The 23,297-nt window shown below is 35.5% G+C and overlaps 1 protein-coding gene across 1 annotated transcript; it reads right to left on the bottom strand.

The window, feature by feature from the left end:
• Window positions 1-230: 230 nt before the first annotated feature.
• Window positions 231-23,097, bottom strand: LOC133323374 (zinc finger protein hangover). Its single transcript, XM_061532308.1, has 10 exons — window positions 22,894-23,097; window positions 8,808-9,119; window positions 6,396-6,542; window positions 5,226-6,324; window positions 4,634-5,050; window positions 3,602-4,494; window positions 2,950-3,531; window positions 957-1,769; window positions 767-890; window positions 231-685 (listed from the first exon to the last, which is right to left on the bottom strand). The coding sequence occupies exons 1-10, from the start codon at window positions 23,062-23,064 to the stop codon at window positions 252-254; spliced, it is 4,992 nt and encodes a 1,663-aa protein (XP_061388292.1). The 5' UTR covers window positions 23,065-23,097; the 3' UTR covers window positions 231-251.
• Between the last annotated feature and the right edge of the window lie 200 nt (window positions 23,098-23,297).

Below are 23,297 nucleotides of genomic sequence, written 5' to 3'. Positions count from 1 at the left end.
ATAGAAATTCAGTTACATGTTTTGTTTCCAGTTTAATTTGGAATTTTCAAAATTCCTTTGGAATTCCATTTTCAACTTTTTTGCATGGAAATTTTTGTTGTTAATGGAATAGAAAAAAAAAACAATTTAATTAGTTTAGTGGATTGTTTTGTGGCACATTAACAGAAAAAAAATAATAATAATATTAATTCTAATTATATTCTAAATTTTCTTAAATACGGTTGTTGTTGTACGATGATTTCTTGTATGCTCTATGATGAGGTGACTGCTAAAACATCACTGCTACTGCTGCGACTCTTGTTAGAGGATGAGGATGATTTGGAGGTTTTAATGCCGGTCAATGTCACGGAACCGGGACCATTGAGAAAATGCATTTTAACGTGTTTCTGCAGCTCGGGCTGAGAATCGAAATACACTTGGCAGAGATCACAGGAGAAACGGGATTTAACAACGGCATTGGCAACAACATTATTGGGTTTACGATTTTCCGTTGATGAGGCATCATCGTCATCGTCAAACTCATCGCTATCATTGTCATCATCGTCGTCGTCATCATCATCTTCATCATCCATTTCGGAATCGTTTGTACGACGTGTTGGCTGCTGTTGTTGCATTTGCGCTTTTGATTGTTGAACGTTTGGTGGTGCTGATCTTTGCCTCAACGCTGCATGATCATCTTCATCGACTTCTTCACCATCCACGTCGTCATCATCATCCTCGTCATCATCATCGTCGTCCTCATCCTCATCGTCATCATCATCCTCACCATCGTCATCATCATCGCCCTCATCTACTTCTTCATCTTCTTCGCCACCAACAGTCTGTTGGGCACCCACAGCTAAATCATCGAATTCACCCTCCAGTATTTCTTCTTCCAATTCTTCTTCTTCCTCCTCCTCGTCGTCGTCATCATCATCAGCATAGGACGATTGTTGTTGTTGGGCATTTTGTCGTACATTGTCATTGTTATTGTTGTTACTTGACACATGTCCTTCTCTTTCATTGTCCTCGCCATCTTCGTCGTCATCATCATCATGTTCATATTGGTCTTTGTTGGCACTGTCGCGGGAATCATCCTCCATTTGAACCATGGGCTTTTGTTGCTGCAGGCCAGGTAATTTAATCTTCTTAAATTCGTGAACTTCATGGGCGGATTGATTTTGCTGTTGTTCTGAATTATCGTTGTTTTGTTGCGGCTGAGGTTTCTGTTGTCCGGCTTCATTATATTCGACAGGAACTATCACCTGCTCCTTCATGTGATTATGCAGATGGTTAATAAGTTTCTCTTTGCGTGACACATAGGCACCACACAAATCACAACCCCATTGAAATGGTCCAAATGGTTTCATAACCCTGGCCTCACCCACTTTATGTTCTATCCATTCGGCTTTCGATTCAAATTTGACATTACACTTACGACACATATTCGGTGGATCACATTCAATTCTCGGTGGTTCGGGTAGATTGCCAATTTCGTTCTTATGCAACTCGAAGAGATGGCGACGTAAATTGTTATTGCTAATAAATGTGGACGGACAATATTGGCATTTAAGTTCTCGTTTGCGTTTCTGGGATCGGTTCAGGACATGCGACGTTGAAGAATTGATCGAATGTCGCGGCATTAAACCCACCGCTTGTAATCCCAGTAGATGTTGATGGTTGTTCGATTTCTGGTGGTGTTGATTCTGTTGTGCTGATTTGCTGTGCGGCAGGCTGTTGTTGTTGTTGTTGTTGTGGACTTGATTCGCTGATAGATGATCGGCATCGTTCTGTTTGGAAATGAGACAAGAAAAGGGGAGAGAAAAACAAAACTAATATATGAAAACAAATTCTTATTGGAATGGTTGCAACCATCACATTGTGGTGCATCGAAGATCATCATAATTTTTGTGACTGGTGTGGAGGCAAAACACTTATCCAGAAAAAAGTATATTAGTGGGTTAGAAAATGTCCATTGATTGGTTCTTGGTTGATGCACATAAAAATGCTAGTATTCTTGCATTTGTTTTGGTTAGCACAATTTAGACGATGAATGGAAAATAAAAGGTAGTTATTATTTGTAATAATTTAAAAAAATATATATTGTTCTTTCGATTTTATTAAAGACATTTTGAAAAATTGTGTTATAAATTGAATAAGAAAAATTGGATTTAAAATTGCTTGTGATGTAAATCTAACATGGATTATGAACAATTTTAAATAATGAAATCCTTGAGAGTCTCTTTTTAATTCTACAGACTATAGATTAGCATAATATCCTCTTCGAAATAAAAAAAAAAAAACATTAAGAAAAACAGTAAGATAAAATAATTAGAAGTCATTTCAAAGGGCGCTCAATCTATTCATAAAGATCTATAAGTAACCTATGAAAAAGAATTTCGAGTTGAAGCTCAGTTGTATAAGAATGTTTATGAATTAATCTGTCAACACTACGGTTATTCAATTCAATCAGATATGAGACAGGTATGCCGAAGATTTCAACAAACTTGCGAACATAAATGGTACATTTTCAAATCAATCGGAGAATATTTAAACCTTTCCAAACAAGTAGATTCCATAGTAGAAAAATTGTCTGGAGAAAATAATATGTTACTAAAAAGCCTATTTGAAAAGGGTGATCCCTAATTTCCATTATTGTCAAATACGTTATTGTCATATCGTTTAAAAAATGTCGCCCAAACATCTTATCCAAATTTTATATCAAAGCCACGAGCAATTTAAATCCAATCGGATTTTCCATTAAATTTTGATATTCAATTTTGATTATTTCCTCCTTGAAAACTTAAGGAGGCATGACAAACAATTAAATTTTAATCCAAAACTGTTGCATTCCAAACATTTCTTGTGTGTGTTTGTGTATGTAAAGGACATTTCTAATACGCGCGTTGCACTTTCTTTTTTTGGTTCACTACTACATCAAAGCCTCACTGCACAAGTCCAAAAGCTCACCTGTTTGTTATCACCTCTGAAATGCCATTTCCTATGTACTTTAAATGCTGTCATTTGTGTAAAGGTCTTTGAACACAAATCACATGCGTACTCGCCATTGTCATTAACCCGATCCATATAAAATTGATTGGGATCGGCCGGACCGGTGTCGAACATTGCCGCCAGAGGATTATCTGTATACAGCTCTTGTTCGTGCATTTGTATATGCTTGGCGAAGAGTTCCTGATCTGTGAAACGGGCACCACATATTGTACAGGCAACTTCTGGTAGTTTAATTTTCATACTACCACCAGCAGCTGCTGTTTGCTGTAAATTTGTGGATATCGTATCAGCATCGGGAGCATCGCGTGAATGATCATCATCGTCGTCTTCATCATCGCCGGTTTTGTGTTTATAAATAGCCGACGAGGCAGAAGACTGTTGTGCACCGCCAGCGACACCTTCATTAGCAGCTGAATTAATGGGTTTTCGATTACATGTCGGTATGTGATGATCCAACATTTGACTGTCGAAGAAGACTTTTTTACATAAAACACATTCAGATGGTTCGGGTATTTGAGGATGTTTTTTATAACGATGTACCTGCAAGAAAGGGAGATAGACATCAATTAAAATTGGCAAGGGAATATTGATTATTTTTTAGGAAACTTACCCAAAGACTTTTACGTCCACTATACACATTGCCACAATCCTTGCAGGAATAATCATTGGAATCAAATTCATCATGGGAATTAATGTGTATGGCCAATTTTTTGTTGGTATTAAAGTTGGAGGGACAATATTTACATTGATACCAATACAGCGGGCCAGAACTGCCCTCACCTCCGCCGCTAACACTAACGGGAGTAGATATACCAGACAAATCAGCTGCCGAAGCATCTGCCCCACCACCGCCAACCGATTCATCCATATTATAGTCATCACCATCGTTTGAAACACTACGTTCCGCAACTCCCTGCTTCTTATGGACATTGGCCAAATGATGTTGCAACTCAACATCGGTACGATAAACAATAGAACATATTTCACATTCATATTGTTTAATGATCATATCATCCTTCAGCAAAGTGTTGTGAATCTTAAACATATGCACCTTCAGACCCTTCTCATAGGCAAATTCAGCATCACACAGTTTACATTTGATAAACTGAACATTACGTATCTGATGATCATTTAACATATGATAACGATACGATTTCTTCGATGAGAAACGTCTCTGACAGATGCGACAGCGCATTCTACGGAATCGTCGATCGGCAGCCTGTTCTAGGGATTTCTTAAGGATTGCCTGGGGTCCTCCGGATGATGAGAGAGTCGAATGCAATAAACTATTACCACCTATTGATTTGGAACTAGATGTGAAACTATTATTGGCTGCACTTTGATGGGAACGCATATGATTCGAAAGGCCAATGTTGTTGGCGAATACAGCATTGCAAATGGGGCATTCACGAGGGCTGGCATTAGTTGGTGTACCACCATTTGAACCGTGGCCATCGTAACGCATTTTCTTCGCGGAACTTTCAAATTCGGCATCATCATCAGCTGTAAAGAAACAAAGAAATATATTTTAATTTGTATTCTTTAATTTAAACTCCCTATTAATAAATGCACCATGAACACCATGTCCATAACTTTGTATATAAAAAAAAATATTTTTTTTTATTTCAAAGCCCACCCTTACCCAGTGTCCCACCATTTGTTATCGACATTAAATCCTTCATAACATAATCATAACGCCCGGTATATTGTGTGTTGCTACCCGTCGAACTACCACCATCGGTGGCCGCCTTCACAGCATCAGCATTTACAATATATTCAAATCCAGTGTGACGAGCCTTGTCTGCACCATGAACACTAACCATATGTTCACGTAGATTCGATAGCCTTGGATAACCTTGACCACATTTAACACATTTATATGTTTGCGGTAATTGATCGGGATGTTTGGATTCCATATGTCGCAATACATTATTATAGTTATTATATTGTTGGCCACATATTGGGCATGCCTGGGGCATACGTGAAAAATATTTCGGTTGGCTGATATTTACAAGACTAACATTTAAACTATTGCGGGATTCATCGGTTGATGAGGCACCTGAAAAAAGAATTAAAAAGGGAGAAACGTTAGTGTGAAAGCAATGGCAACAACAAAAAAGTATGTAAAATAGTGTCCGATGATGATGCTGGATTCACAGACTTAAAAATTGACTGCGAAGTTAGTTAATCGTTCTGCTTCTTTTTGAGTATCTAAAACTAAAAACACAACTTACCACAAATTCCTCCTCCCATATTCGATGACTTTCCCGGCGAATTATCCACATTCGCCATTCCAAATTGTGTTGATTCACCAAAATTGGCCATATGTTTCTCCTGAACGTGTTCCATAAATTTCTGTTGCGTTTCATGTTTCGTATCACATGTAACACAACGTAACGTAACTATACAATCCATATTATTATAATGACGTTTACGTTCAGCCGGATCTTCAATATCAATGCCACAAAAACTACACTGTGTTGTGTTGATATCCTTGCGTTGGGCCTCGGCATGCTCATCATAGACATGGGTGCGGAATTCCAATTTCAAACGGAATGTTTTCGGGCATAATCTACATTCATACATTTTATTTACCAACAGCTCTTTGGCTCTCAGTTTCTCGGGTGCTGCTGCCACAGTGGCACTAACAGCTGCCGCAAAATTGGCATTTTTCGACATAAGATTATGCAATACCTTGTGCAGATTTATACAATTGCGTTTCTTTAAATGCGATATAAACAATGCCTTCGAATCGTTCAGTTTCAGGCAATTGAAACAACAATTACGCGGTAATGTAAGGTACTTTTTACGCATGTGAGCCATAAAGTTCTTGTAGGTGGTATAGAAACGATTACAACAACGGCATGTCATTGCCTGATATTGGCGTAGAAATTCATCGTTTTGTTGGAGGAATACGATTTTTTCGTCTGTCAGTAAGTGTTGATATTTTTCAGGATTATCATAGTCGTAGCCAACTTCACAGGAGTTGTTGAAGGCGGTAACAACTTCATGGCGATATTTTTGTGGTGTTATTACACCACTTCCGGTCAGTTTACAGGCATCGGCAGCAACAGCAGCCGCCACAGCTCTCTGCAATTCCAATGAAGCATTCAGTGCTGCCGTTTGTTTATTCAGCGTTGTGTCATTCTCTTCCAGTGTATCAAACAAATGTGGATGCAGATTTTTCTCATGTCTTCTGGCATTAGCTCGGGTGGAAAATTTCAAATTACATGCACGGCAAGCGGCTTCTTTGGTACTCATGCGTATAACAGTACCAGCTGGTAAATCAACAGGTGGTCTGATGTTATCATAATCATAGGCTGTCGAAGAATCCTGGAAAATTATAAAAAAGAGTTTTAATAGAGTTTTAAATAAAAAATATAATGTGTTATCGAATTTCATACCATAATGGGTTCTTCGCCCTCATCGGCTGTACGTTCCAAGAACATAGTTGGATCAACCATTTCATCTGATTCATCGTTTTGTTTTGTATTATTGTATTCATCATCTGCATCCATTGGTTCATCCTTAATTTGTACCGCAGGTAAAGGCTGAAATTGTATTTAAGAATAAAATATATATTTGAATATTAAGGCATAATTTAAGTAAAGATAGTTTGAGATTATTTAAAATATCAATTAAATATACACAAACTTATTTTATCGCGTTTACACTACGTTGAGCCAAAAAAATATGCTACTTCGTTTTTTTTTTAATTTCGAAGCACATTTTCCATATGAATTGAAATATTTTCTCTGGTTGTACAATTATTTACATAAAAAAGTGGCAGCAGACAATATTGAAATTAACAGATCAGGTAGTTCTGCCAGTAAAAACTTGTCTTTGGTCTATAAACTCAAGAAACAACTTCAATTTCAAGTTTATTTTTTATGATAATAACAGCCATTGGGCAATCCTGTAAGCTGTCCATAAAAGATGGTAAAATACTGTGAAAAAAAGCTCCAAGATCCATTGAATTTTCTTATAGGGGATAAAGAAAAATTTATATACAATTTAAAAAGATTTGTAAAATTTCTGTGCGACTGTATTTCAAGTGATCAACCTTTTGTGCAACTTTTTTCAAATTCCCAGCGGTAACACTGGTCAGCAGACTTCCTATACACATAGTTGGCCCCATTTTGCAGGATATTCCCAGCAAATTGTAGCCGTGTTTGATAAATCTCGATCGTGAGAAAGATCTTCAGGTGGCGGTCAATTATCAATAATTCTAGCTGATCCGCCCATTGGAGTCAGGTTTGTCAATGATGGCTACTACCACCAAAGAAATTCCTTCCACATTGATCCAAAGAAATTCCTTCCCACTGTTCAAGTTAGAATTATAGCTTAATAGCAAATTAACCTCCGAAATGACTTTCTCTCCAATGCTTCTTTAGATGTGAAACCGTTGATATCCTTGTCTTAAGTTAGCTTCTGTATGACTTGAACTATCAGAAGCGCTAATGCGGCTGCTCTAAATTTCATTCTGAATAATAAAATCTATACATTGAACCTCTCTAAAAATATAAATAGACTGTTTAGGAGGACTTGGTCACATAACACTTGTTAGCTAGGAGGGTATTATGCCACCTCACATTTATATCGGATAGTTTGAAATTTTTGTCAAAAAAAAATTGAATTTTTAAAAGCTTTTGGTGTGGAGTTCATCAAAAGTTCATCGATGTTTTTTCTTCGGTTGTTCTTCTTAGAAGAAAATAATACCTAAAGAGGCAATTTTTTTATCAAAATTATAATATTTCTTATCAGTCCTCTAGCTCCAATGAAAAATGTACTTCAGAAAAGTAAAAAAACAAACTGAGCACTGAAAAAATTTCATTTCATAAAACAAATTCCATAGCAAAAAGTATTCAACAAAATTTTGAATTTCAACTTTTGGCATAGTATAATACCAAAACAATATCCATCCAAACATATTTAGCCAAAACATTGCGTTCCTAGGTATCTAGAGAGATATTACAAAATACAAAATAAAAAGTAAAAATTAAATATTTAGTTTTTGTTTTGTTTTGTAGGCCATGATACGCTATGTACGATACTTTTACATTATAGGAGTATCGTCTAAACAAACGTAACTGTTGGACAGCGCTTGAACAAGCAGCCGATGCAGATGCAGACGACGATGTTGCCGCCGATGTCCCACCACCACCAGCAATCAAACAATCAACATCCAAACCAAGACCGACAGCCGACGTTATAGAAGTAACGTCACTGGCGACAGAAGCCAGAGGGCTTACGCTGGAGCAAGTGGCCGATGTGGCGGCCGATATATTGGATGCTGAACATGAAGTAACGGTAGCTGTGACGGGCGTAGCAATAGCGGTAGTTAAGGACAACGCTGTGGAAGGAATTGCCGGTATGACAAACGATTGCAGTTGTTGTCGTCCATGTTTTTTGCCATATTTGGATTGTTTCGATTTGCTACCAGCAATTGGGGCGCTGCTACAAAGTGATGTTGCTGCTACTAAAGGATTAGTAGCAGTTAAGGAGGAATGTATTTGTTTTTGCTTAAATTGAGAACGTTGCAAATTTGCTGTATCAACTGCTTTGCGTTGAGAAGAATGTTTATGCCGTGTGTAACGACGTTTGGTTGTTTGAAGCAATGGCTTCAGAGATGTAGCAGCAGCAGCTGCTGTTGTTGTTGTTTGAGCAGCAGCCATAACTTCTGCTGGATGATCTGGATGTTTGATTATTGGCGATGTGGTGGATAAAAGCGGTAATGGTGATTGATCTTGTAGCGAATGTTTAACTTGACAAGTTGGATCTTTTTGTGACACCTGTTGTTGGTGTTTTTGACTCACATAGACTGTTAATGATTTTCGTTTTTTCAACGTTGATATACCCTCCAATATGGAGGAGGCCAATGATTGTTCATCCTTTTGCTGTTGTTGTTGTTGCTGTTCATCGCTGTGCTGTTGATTATCTGCTGATACTGCTTGTTGTTGTTCAGCATTTGATTTTGTTGTCTTTTGTGGTGATGAACAGCCACCATCTAGCCAGGAACGTTGTTTATTTTGTGCAGATAAACAACGATTTTTAAATGATTGCCATGAATTTAGGTAACTTATGCAGGCGTGGCAAATGCGTAACGACAAAGTATCCGTTGATGATATCTGAAAAGAGGGAGAGAGGGAAAGGAATGGATTAGAATATTGTTTGGAAATTGTATACTATATTCTTTTTGAAGAAGAAAAATGAATTCTTAATACTTATTCGATCTTAAGTTTATTGAAGTCACATTAATAAGCATAATTACAGTCACCATCGTTTATAAAGATGGCCAAAGGACCTGCAAAATTGGTCACAATAAACCGTAGCAGTAATGAGGAATATGAAATAAAGTGAATAACTTTCTTCGGGAATTCTGGATGTCAATATATTGGTGACGTTATAAACGATTTGGATTATATATTATTTCAAAGAACTTCAAAAATCTAACCAAAGACGTAAAATCGTAAAGACTCGACAAATTGCATTTTGACAAAATAGTTTACGGAAACAAATGTAGAGGGACTCAAGCATAATAGAGGCATGTTAAGAATAAAATCAGAAATCTGCGCTCAAAATTAATGTTTTAACTTTATAAGCATGCGATATATCACTTAAAAAGTTGTAACAATATACAACTCGCTCTACTGTTATGATATCATAACAACGGAGGAAAAGCCATCTAATGGAAATTATTGACGTAACAATTTTCGTATCTTTATACTTTTATGGCTTTGCTCTAACCTTTTATTTTAAATTATATAAAAGCTAATAGTTAACCAATTAAGCTAACAACGGCTTTCTATATAAATATGAATAGAGTTTGTAAATAACAATATGTTTCATGTAAACATGGTGTGGAAGAAGAGGATATGCAATATACCCATACTTCCAAGTCCATGAACATTATTATTATAATTCCTATTAGCTTTACATTGTTTTCTTTAGATCACATCACAAAATAGCAAACTCCCACTCTGGTGTTTAGAGTTAGCCTTCCATCCTCCCATACTCCAACTATATATAATGATGTACAAAATTATTCCAAGATAATTTTGCCAGTTACTATACTTAAATGTCTTCCAATAATTAGTCAAGCACATATACAACACATCCTGGTACTGCCTTGCCTGCCTGCCTGCATTGTAATTACACATGAAATGCCATTGACCTCTTGCAAATATAAGTGTGTTTGTGTGTGTACATTGTTTCCTTTGATTATGGTGAACATGGGTGCGTTTGTGATTTGTCCATATAAGGAGAATAATATTAAATAAAATTTGCACATGAGACTTGTCCGTGTACCTTACTCAATGTCCATATTGGTAAATGTATATCCAAATCTATATAACAAGCAGTTGTGTGTATGTCCGTCCATATACACAACTATTTGGTTTTGGAATAAATAAAACGGAAAACATGGGAACATTTTGAAGAGATTTGAATTGAATTAATAAAATCATATGTTATTCAAGACCAAAAAGGTTTGGAATAAATGAGGGAAATGGTCGGTTCGGAGATTTTTCAGACAGAAGAATACTTCTTTTTGGATCTGGAAAAATCAGCAAACAAAAAACCTGTAAGGAAATTTGTAATGTTGGGTATATTCTACATATGTAGCCTAACAGACGTCGCCTTTTTGGAGGAACATTGACATGAAATTGAACAAACTAAAACATGTGGTTTTGATTTCTATATGTAAATCGACTAACATCATTCCCTACACATGCCATTCTGCAACCTATGCTAAAATTTGTTAACATGAATAGGTCGAAATTATATCTAACTCTGAATCGATTTCAAGGAAACTTGCCCAAGATTAAATTATATTTATTTCAGTACGTTGTGTCAATCGGCCTAGCTATGGGTCTTTAGTGCACCATTTACATAATATATATAAGACGATAATATATATACGAAATTTAACACACATCATTCCAGACCTAATTTAATACGCTGTGCGAAATTTCGTACAAATCGAATGATATATAGGGACTTTGGTGCACCATTTACATTAAATCGGACGAAAATATATATGGGAGCTATATCTAAAACCGAAGCGAATAGGGAAATTGGTGCACCTTTTACTTTAAATCGGACGAAAATATATATGGGAGTTTTATCTAAATCTGAACCGATTTTCAGGAAACTTAACACACATAATTCTATACTTCATTCATTTCGCTGTGCCAAATTTCGTGCAAATCGAAAGGTATATAGGGACTTTGGTACACCATTTACATTAAATCGGGCGAAAATATATATGGGAGCTATATCTAAATCCGCACCGATTTTCACGAAACTTAACACACATCATTCTAGACCTAATTCAATACGCTGTGTGAAATTTCGCGCAAATCAAAAGTTATATAGGGACTTTGGTGAACCATTTTCCTTAAATCGGACGAAAATATATATGGGACCTATGTCTAAATCTGAACCGATTTTCATGAAAATTAACACACATCATTCCAGACCTTATTCAATACGCTGTGCGAAATTTCGTGCAAATCGAAAGTTAAATAGGGACTTTGGTATACGGTATATATATGGGACCTAAATCTGAACCGATTTTCCCCAAGAGGAATTTCACGAATATCCGCAAGATCTGCTACGAGATGAGAAAGCTTGGTTCAGAACCTCAAAATCAATCTGGCAGAACTTTCTGCTAAGATTACATGTCTGGGGTAAACACATTAAAGATATATAATTAGCTCTCAGTATAGAGAAACCAAAGTTGAATTCTTTCGGACGAGTCCACAGATTGCCGAGAGAGTAAATCCCAAATAAGCAGTCACGGACAGTCAGCGAGTTTTGGGGCCTATAACTCCGTTATCGTCAAAACGGAATTAGCACCTCCAAATAACGAACCATATAAAGTCATTCTTCACCTGAAGGTAAGGTACCTTATGCATATAAGTATTTCGAGATTTGCCAACTGCATTCGAAGTGATACTAGAAAGAGGCTATGTCATGACATGAAATTTAAAACTTTGTCTAAAATATCAATTGGCTATGGCTTTATACTTAAATATAAAAAATAAATATAATGAACTAAACATAACCCCAACAAAATCGAATTTTCTGTATTCACTAAATTTTTGGGAAATAATTCTTTGGTTCGATTCGATGCATTTGGAGGGAGAAGAGTCATCATAATGCATTTTATTGGTAAAATGCAATTGGGCAATTATACTTAAAGTTGGTACATTAAAGTGTGTGTGTATATGCGAATGTGTGTATGTGTTCATAAGTGCTTGTACTTTTCTTATATCCATACACTAACTATACTGGCTACTGGCATCTCATTATCTTCTGGCTGATTGTATTTGTTCTGCGTGTGTGTACACATGTATAAGGGTTTAATTTATATAAGGGTTATTGCAAAGGATGGAGTAATACGAGCACCACCCATTGGAATTATCCTTAATTATTGTACTTCCGAAAAGACGTATATATGTATGCATGCGTTTGTAAGAATCCTTTACATATGCATGATGATTTGTATTAAAACACCTCAGGTGACTACTTAAAAGTATACACATACGTTTGGATTTTGATTAGAAAAATAATTAAATTTTAAATCGTTATCTAAGAAAATTGAATTCTTGCAGTTCAATCCTGCAATTCAATCGCTGGAATTGAAAAGGAAAGCAAGGAATAAAAGTGTCGTAATTTTTTAATAGCCAAACAAGACATTTAAACCACTGATGGCATCCCAAAGGGAACTCAAAAAAATTACCAAATTTTGGTGTCACTGAATAACCAGGAAGTTTCCTGACATAGTTCATTGTTGTGGTACTCAGTTACTCAAGCCAAATTGGCCATTAAATTTGAATCAGTTTATTTTTACAGTTTTTTCATCAGGTTTTAAACGCAATTATCCTTTTGTCTTAATATCCAGGATGTTTTCTGGCATTGTTCATTGTTGTGGTAATCCGTTAGCAAATTCAACTTAGCCATGAAATTTGCACCAATATCCTCAATTTATTCTTATAGGTTTTTTTCTACTGGCATTCCATCAAATAATTAAATATTCATATAAATTTAAAAAAATACAGCAAAAAATCTCAAAAATACACACTCAAACATCGAAATAATACATACTTATGTACATAACATTTTAATAAGAAACTTATAAAATTTCGATTAAAAATTAAAATTTAATTAATATAAATGTTGTTGTTGTTGTTCTCCCCCAAAAACTCATTCCATTCAATGCAACATCTTTCTAATTATTTCCTTAGCTTTGAGAGTATATGATTATATGCCTCTTATGTACACCAATCGAGTATATATATCTACATACAATTGTATGTAAGTATATACAACAAATGGTCCTTTGTTGTTCATGTACATACGTACATATGTATGTAGCCAAACACACATGCACCTCTAGTAAACATAAAGGTAGGCTGGTAAGGTGGCGGGTAGGTACATACAGGTTCAGATGCATTGGCATTTATTTGTCATTACTCCAAGTGATACAAACATTTCCAAAATAATCTCAGATATGTTTATGTGCATGTGTGTGTGCGGTGTTTGCATTTGGACAAACGTTTGCATAGGTTACATGAGCTTAAATATTTACATAGTGCCGAACTTACAAATGTTTTATTGGTTTTCCAAAAATATGATGAGATAAAGGAAGAATAAAAGTGTCGTCTCGAAGTTTTTATAACCTCCACAATAGGAATAATGTTATTTATTGGCAATGAAGTTCCAAACCCACTTGGAAAATTTGACTGAAACATTATAAAGGGGATAAATATATACCAAAAATTTGAATCTATATTAAATAACAGTCAATTTGTTCGAAAAACGTGTCGGAAATTATATAAATAATGAAAAAGGGTATTACCTCTTAGGGATATCTAGTCGAGCGCAAAAATCGTCTTTTAGACTTTTCGATATTTGCCTCAGGACCAAATGTCGATTTGGTAGACTCTTCGATTTTTGCCTTTGACTAAAACAAGGTATATGTAATAAGGTAGCCGCATCGGCCCAGCTGTTGGTGCAAATAAATGTCAAAAATGTTGTAATGTTGAACCAAAAAATTAAAAAAACAACATTATAAATGAAAATTTCCGAATTTCGAAGAACTTGTTGATAATATTCATAGTTCTTAAAATACCGAAAACCGAATATAACGTTATATAGGGACAATGTTTAAACATAGACCGATGTAGGTCATCTTCGAATTTAACCTGCATGCAAAAATAAAGAGGCACGTGGGCTCAATATAAGCGTAATCCTATATATAATCCTATATATAAATTAAATTAAGTGAGCAAAAGCATGTGTTGCTTATCAAAACTGAATTTATCATAACCACTATTGGCGGAAAACCATTCGTAAGATCAAAAGATGATCTTAAGCCTCGGTGCAGAACTTCAAAATCGATCGGCCCTGAGATTTCTCGACGGAGAACTACCTTATTGCTTTCACAAAGGCTCACTGTAGGACATCAGATAAACTCACTGTATGATCAAATTCCGATTGGGACATTAACCCTTTGAGCCCCGAATTTTTTTCCGCAATCCTAGAACAAATTTCTGTTCACTGATTTAATGCAACTATCCTAAAAAGGATATGTACAAAATTTAACATCGATACATCCTTGCATTCGGGAGATACAGTACATTCTTTCGGAAAAATTAAAGTCCAATATGAAGAAAACCAAATGCAAAATCGACAGAAGAATCATTTTAAATTATTCTCTATATTCATTTTTACAAGAATCCAAAATAATTCTGATGGCATAATTCATACCATTTGAATACGAAGCGATTTAAAAAAATTGGACTCTATATACAAATTAGTACTCTACACAAATTTACCCACTTCTTTATATTGACAAGCTTATTACTATACGAAAATTTTGTTTTTTTTTGGATTTTTCTTTTGATACGTGTCGTCCCTAATCAGGTCTTAACATATGAAATCCAAATAATATATATCTACTAGCTGCATAGTAAATAAAAGCTCTAAAACATTTTGTTGCCTGTGGGCAACATTGGGCCACAAAGGCTTAATAGAGTGGATCATTGTTACTTATGTGAGGTTAGGAAAGAGCTGGAACATTTAAGCACATAATATTTCCTACAGATCTATGATATTTTCGTAATCATTTTCCGTCCACGAATGATATCGGTCGCGTCCACAGGTTGCTGTTAATGGAAAACCCAATAATATTATTTGGATAGCTGTGAATTTATATAAACAGTCGCGGGCAATCAGCGGGTCTTGGAGGAGAGTCTCACAGGAAATGGCCGAGTTTATCCTATGATCGCCGATAAGATGGGCCGAGAATGGCGCCTCTAACTATCCACTTCTGATGAGCTTGCTCGAGAGGGGTCGCAGTCTTTCTTCACTTCACTACTTCATTGGTGTAACCCGTAAGAACTGTGGAAAAAAACCGGCAACAGGGAAATCTGGATCCAGTTAGATATCGAGTAGCAGAAGATATCCACATTCTTCTATTCTATCTTTTTTTCAGGTACCTGGAAGATGCCTAGGAGAACTATTGACAATTATGGCGTTAATATATTAAAAAAACTTCAGATTATCAACTAAGGGTTCGAGAATGTCGATACCAATAGCTAAGCGGTTCATAAGACAATTTATGTACTTTATATCCAAAATGATCAATGACTTCAAAATCTACCGGGCCGGGTACATTGAACTCACTACTCTCTATTGTGAAAATAGAGAATGAGATTTCTTATGTCCAAATGCGATGATAGTGTCTAGTGTGCCTGTCTATGTGAATACGAATAATAAATTACAATCTCTCCTCCGGAGACAAATGTTGATAAAATACAGTTCCATCTATAATTTATTATTTTGCTTTTAACCAAAGATAGAGTACTACCTTGCCTTCAAAGTAACAATAGGAGTGACTTGGGACACTTCACACCAAAATTGACCCACTAGTCCACAAACAATAATATAATCACCGACATCATTGCTCTTTAGATGTCGGTGATTATATGGATTTTTACCGGGAAAAAGGGAAAGGGGAAAAGGGTTATCTGCCGGGCAGTGTTACCTCTATAGGATGTGATCGCAATTGGTTCCACATGAAAGATAAGGTCTATGCCAACAGCCCAGCATCGATGCAAGATCCTAAATATATAGTTCGTGTGGGCATCCAGTATGTGATTTGATTATGCAGTATTTTATGAAAATGATATGGTCCTGTAGCTTTTTTCATTTTTCCTATAGCTTTTTTACATTTCTTCCTAGCTTCGTCCATCTGACTATTATTATTATTATTATTATTTTATTATTATTTCATTATTATTATTATTATTATTATTATTATTTCATTATTATTATTATTTTATTATTATTTTATTTTATTATTATTATTTTATTATTATTATTTTATTATTTAATATTTTATTATTATTATTTTATTATTATTATTATTTTATTATTATTATTATTTTATTATTATTATTATTTTATTATTATTATTATTATTATTATTATTATTATTATTATTATTATTATTATTATTATTATTATTATTATTATTATTATTATTATTATTTTATTATTATTATTTTATTTTATTAGTATTATTTTTTCATTTTAGTTTTTATTTATTTCTTTATTATTTTCTTTAACACAAAAACACCACCTTTTTTTATCATCCAATATTTGCTTCTAATCAAAGAAAAATCAAAATTGGTCCTTAAATTTCCCCCAATTTATCTTAGAGACATCATCAAATCAGTATTGATATTCCCTTGCAAAAATATTAACGCTGCCCGTAAAATAATCAGCTAAATGGAGTAACGATGTTATGACCATCAACATTTTGCTCATTAAATGTTTAACTCAAACTCTTTAAGAAGGACATTCATATTCTTTACGCAAAATAAAATAATAATAATGGCAGGCAATGGCAAGAGGTGAGTAATATGGTGGGTAGGTGGGGGCGGGGGTCAGGGGCAATACACAACACATTGAAATGCATTGAGGCATTCAGACAGAGAAGTGGTGTTGTTATTGTGGTACATGTTGGTCGGTCATGTATTAAATGAAGCATTATTGATGTATGTTTGATTGTACACCAGAGACTATATGAGGATGCTGCACAAACACACGCATATACAATTACAGGATAAGACAGGATATATGCACATATACCTAAACACGAACATGGTACACTGTACACCTAACAACAACAGCAACACTACATGATTCCATATAAATGTATGTGCCTAAAATATTTGTATGTACTACTGTATGTTTGTGTGTGTGCATAAATATGCCTATATACTGTTGTTGTTGTTGCTACTGTTCAATTTTGATGGTTACCAACAACAAATGGTTTATTCACCTTACCCCATACCCAAGTCCAGCTTCATCACCATCATCAACAACATCATTGGCCAAAAGAGGAAGATATTTCATAATGATACCCTGTTGTCGTCGGCGGGTTGCCTTTGTCCACAGGGAAAATTATTCTTAAGAAAGTGCTGATATTTTGCATGACTGCCGTTGTTGCTGCTGCTGTCGCTGCAGTTGACGTTAACAGGACTACTGCTGCCCAAGAAGTTATTTACATACACATATATTTGTTGGCCTCAGATGCAGGAACAACACCAAAGCAGGTGTGAGGAAATTTTACAAAAGATTTCATTGCTATTGTTTTTCGACTTTGAATCCTATAATTGTTTATGGCGATTATTTTTGCAGCATCCTTAATGTATGTACGTGTACGTATGAGTGTGTGTTTGTGTATATTTCAAGATGGTGTATAGTGGGTGGTGGTGGCATGGGTTTAATTGGAGTCAATATCCCTTAAACAGTTTTTGATATAATTGATTTTACTTTGTTCTGTTACAAAAAAACTCAATTTAATTGTTCGCAACAAAACAATTAATGATACATACTGACTGACTGACGACTCGGCCAGTATTGAAAAAATATGTTAGTCGCGATTTTATAATTGAGTTGTAATATTATTTTAATTAAATCATTATAGGTTAAGGCATTCGCTGCCACAGCTACTTTATAATTATAATGGTGAAGAATTGTAGGTTTGCTTTGAGGTAGCCGAAAAAATCGGTAGCATAAATTACACATTACTGAAAATTAATTTCAAATTCTTAAAAGGCGTTGCTTTAAATTCTAAATCTAAGGCTATTATGTTGTATTTGAGTCACATAAGTGATATGTATAGGAATTATCATAATTGCCATTATGACTAATAGATTGGTACCATGAGTCATAGGTTACAATTTCTCCATCATTTTTGGAAATTACACAGGAAACGTGGCAAAACAAATTTTAAAGATGTTGAAACTTGGTTATGCCCATTTGTTATATATTTCAATTATAAAGAGTTTAAAGAAACCTCAAAATGATCCTTTATATTGTGGAATGGGAATAGTACACTACATCAGAGAATGATACCATACATCAGAGAATGAAATAAATGGACTGGGTCATAATGGTAATGTATTTTGCAGGTTCGACATACAAGTTACTATAACAAAAATCCGAAAGAAGTGAGTTTTTATTTGGCGAAAATCAGAACACCAGTACTTCTTACACAGGGAATTACATAAAAAAAATCTTATGATATGTATCAAATATATAAATGTTGATCGTGCTTGGTATATGAAGAAAGTGGTACATTGCAGTCAAAAAATTCAATTTGACAGACTCACAGTTTGGAAAATTGGTCCAGAACCTTAATATACCGAAATCCTCAAAATACCAAAAATGAGGAACCATTATTCGTAGTTGTACCAAAACGAGGACAGGTATTGAAAATTTTGAGTAGGAGGATTTGAACCCAATGAAAACGCAACATGTCAAATAAGAGCCAAATTCGTATGAAAATCGTATCAATAAAAACCCGCCAAAATACCGAATAATGCGAAGTGGGCCAATATTGATAATTTTTAGAAAGGAGATCTTCTATCCAGTGAGAATATCAGATATAAAATTACAAAACGTGTCCATACTCCCCAAATACCAAAACCAATATCACCAAAATATCTAATTACAATTCGGAAAAATACCAAATAATGAGGTTTACCGAAACGTGGTAAACCCTCTATGATCGGAAATCTACTTTTCATAGTCATGTGCTTCATATCGAGTGTTCAGCGAGGAGACAAATAGTCATAGAATTTAACGATAAGGTCATCGTCCATAAAAAAACATATATTTAATTTATCGTGAAAACATGTCCTTTACCACGAGCTGAGATCCTAAACTCCATATATGTCGGTTATAAGGAAGACTGATGATTTCTAGTTTCTAATCCCATTTACTACTAGTCTGTTTACTAGAAAGAGATTGTCAGCTATTTAATTTATCGTGAAAACATGTCCTTTACCACGAGCTGAGATCCTAAACTCCATATATGTCGGTTATAAGGAAGACTGATGATTTCTAGTTTCCAATTCCATTTACTACTAGTCTGTTTACTAGAAAGATATTGTCAGCTAAAACCCCAAATAAAGCTGGATGACATGGTTCGACAGCATTTCCCTTTTAAACAACCGAACATGTACATCCAAACAGGTGAACTTTTTTTGTACAACAGAAAAAAGTTCAAAAAAAACGAAATTAAAGTGATAAGTGATAAACCAAACAGGGCATTTCGTTTTTTGGAAGAAACTACTAAAATGAACTGCATAAGAGAATAAAAGAGTACAATAAAAACAGCAAAAGCAGTAAAAGACACAACATCTGGTACTGACACATTTACCATGGTAATGGGTATGACAACAAAGGGCCAACATAACGAACAGAAACATGCGTAAGAAAGTGTCTAAGGAAATGCGAAAAAAAAATCTCAAATACACCAATACATCTGCAATAGTGAAAGCCTTATGTTAAGTGATGCCAATGGAGAATTCAATGTGTAACAGCTGCCTTTCAATATGTGTAGCATGGAAGGAAGTGAATACACTTAAAGAAATGGCTTTGAATTTGAAGTGTATTTAAAATCTTTGATGCGGTAGGGTATTCACTGAATATATTTTGATTCTTCGTATTAACTTCGAAATCGGAAGATTTATTCAATAAAAATAATATTTATGTTGACCTGAAAAGAATTGCAGCAGATATTGAGGCAACTGAGATCAGGCTGAAATAGCCACCTCAAATTGTATTGGATGCGAATAACCTAACCCCATCCTTACTACGCAAACCACACATGCAAAGTCAAATTGGGCATTGAAAATACATATCAATAAAAGCTGCAACAACAACTAAAGACAATCGTTCCCACGACAATCGGATCTACGCTCCGGAACAACCCGAGTTCGACTCGGCCAGGGATTGTCAACTCAGCGACAGCTGTAACGAACGTTTTTTCCACAGGAAAGAACTTTCATAAACAGCCAACCTGTTACAACAACAACAACTAAAGACAATCTACATCAACAGCTTAGGAATTTTGGGCTTAAATTAAATCACAAAGCATACAGCTTACAATCGAGCATTTTGTTTTTAATTTACAAGTCCAAGGAAACCAAAAATTATCCCTACAATACTAATACCTGAATTCGTTCAAAGATTGCGATCCAGATTACTTGGATTTCAATTTGATTAATACAATTACTTCGGTACTTTTATCTTGGGTTATTTAGATGGTCTACAGACCATCCTACAACTTCTGCCGAAATTTTGATAACAACCGTAGTAGCTAACAATCATAATATCTCAATAATACAAGTCAACTGTGTCGATGACATTTTTACTACCTCCGAATTCTAGAGATTGTTCCAAACTGAGTAATAATTCAAAAATACACTTCAAATCTGGGCCTGTGTACTTTTCAATATCCTTACGATAGCCTCGTCAATGCGGAGATGTCGTGAATCTTTTGCAGTCAATATTTTGTGGCATTTCCTTGTGCAATTTCTAACAAATACAATTCCTCTTGTCCCTTTTATAGATGTTAATTTAAATATATTACTATCTTAGAGTAAAATTCATTCTCATTCAATTATACTATAAGTTAAAGAATGGCCATACTTAGAATTATGAATTGGATTACAAATATGATTCCATTTTTGAAATTCTGCAAAAAATAAGTAATTTTCTAATTAATTAATGTGTTTGATAAAAAATAAAAAACTCTACCTTGTACGGCCATATCGTCTAACTCCTCCCTCGACATATTCATGTGATGGCTTAGTCATTCACATAACCTCAAATGAATAACCTGCATATGGAAACCAGCCATAAACGTCAAGTATCAAACCATGAAGCAGATTCAAAAACTGAGTCTGTATGTTTCTCAACTGTATGGAATGAACCCATCTGCACAAAGCATACAAAATTTGAGGTTATAATAATTCAGATCCCCAAAAATAAAATTCCAACAACTTTCTTTATGGAACAGTCGTCTTTCATTTGGCCAGGTTATTTGAGTGTCACCAAAAATTGCTGTAGTGTGGTAATATGTCATCAGCTTCACATTGCTTCTTCAAACGAATAAAAAAATCAAAACAAAAAATGCGATAATTAGGAGAAAAAAATAAAATAGAAACAACAAATTCAGAGCATCAGGCATGTCGGTCGGTCGGCGGCGGAGTATAAAAACAAACAAACCAACAAATGGACAAGCAGCCAAACAGCAAGAATAGTAATATCTACACTGAGGTTGGTTCACCATGAGATAACATGGACGTGGAATACTAGCAGTCAAGTTGCTCGAAACAGCAGCAACAACAAAACACCAATGAAAAAATAGCAACAAAAATCCCAACACACAAAAAGTAAACGTGCTTAGGTAAGAAGCAGTTCGTCACTCGTTTCCGAGCTGTATTTTGGTGTGCTTGTGCTAACAACCACCACCACTACAATGAAACACAACCACTTCGCAATTGAAGCTATTGCCAGCTACTGCGTATATATTGTTTTCCAACGGCTCTGGCATGGCAAGGCATACATTGGTGCTTGGGTAAAGGCAAAACTGCCATTGTGACTAAGGTGATGTCGACAAACAATGGTGGGGATGATGATGTTGGTGCTGGCAACGACCACCACACCACACTTTGGTAAACGCATGGATTCCAGGCCCAAAATGAATACATAACGAATGTTTGTGTGTGACGACCATGGAATGAGAGATAGCAAGGCAAATAATACACACATACACAAGCAGTCCACAAAGCTATTTGAGGAATCGATTCTTTCCACTGAGACTGAGGCACAGAGTTGCTTTTGTCCAAATGTGAAAATGTGTTCACAACAACACTGCCAACTGGTGGACCATGAACCCCCGAGTCCAATTTAAAAATATTGTGTAATCACAATTTAATGGCCATATCTGGTTTTTAAGGATTACCAAAGGTTTCCTCGGAACTGGACACAAAGAAGTTAAAACACTCATTGTCATCTTCATCGAATGTTTCACCTCATGTTTGTATTTGTGCCATGTCAATCAGTTACCTAGCCACCAATCAAACGAACGACTATGGACTGGTTATTCGCTTGGCTCGAGAGTAGTGGTGGTGACGACGACCGATTGCCTGTCGACTACCATTGATTACCAATACACAGGCACAACCAACCGTCCGTTCAATGGCGATGGCAATGAGACAAAATGTGGCGAATGATGCACACGTCAAACGAGGGCAAAATAAATGTGGGTCTGGCAATTATATGAGCCAACAACGACGACAACGGCGGAGGCAGATGATGGTGATGATGGCGATGACTACATGCAAAATCCAACCTAACCTCACTTTGTTCGCCATCACCTCATCATGGAGTATAATTATCATAAACGTTTGCCCAGTCACTCGGCACACTCGTGTTTGGCTTTGGTATTCGGCAGCAGTAGCAGCAGTCGCAGCCATATACCCAGTCCACGTGAAAATTGGACGGGTGTGGTCGTGTATTCCAACTTACCTTTATGGATACACAGCTATGGATTTTGCTGGCCAAGGGCTCCTTGTCGGCTGCATAACTGTTTAAAATCGATATACATTCGTTGTCCGGAGCCAAGCATAGACGGCAGCAGTTGTGTCTCCTCTGTTGGTTCTGCTGCTGTTGCTGCTGCAGACGTTGGTCATCCGACATTTTGAATTTGTCCTATGTCGTTCCACACTTCCACACGCAGAAGAAAACCGACTCTTTTCGTTCGACACTCAATGGTTGTGGAGGTGGTAGAACTGCTCCTCTTTCCACAACGACAGCAAATCGAAAGATAGATGATTGTTCCTTATTCCAAGTATTATGTATTCGTTGTCTGTTTGATATTTAATCTTTTTTATTTTGTTTTCACTTTCTCTTTCAATTATTATTGCAAATTG

Source organism: Musca vetustissima, unplaced genomic scaffold (genome assembly GCF_032173495.1).
Source record: "Musca vetustissima isolate MV318-11 ecotype Yass unplaced genomic scaffold, APGP_CSIRO_Mvet_v1 utg19444, whole genome shotgun sequence".
Taxonomy (NCBI): Eukaryota; Metazoa; Arthropoda; class Insecta; order Diptera; family Muscidae; genus Musca; species Musca vetustissima.
The sequence above is the reverse complement of the archived record's forward strand: the minus strand, read 5'-3'. Positions and strand labels throughout refer to the sequence as shown.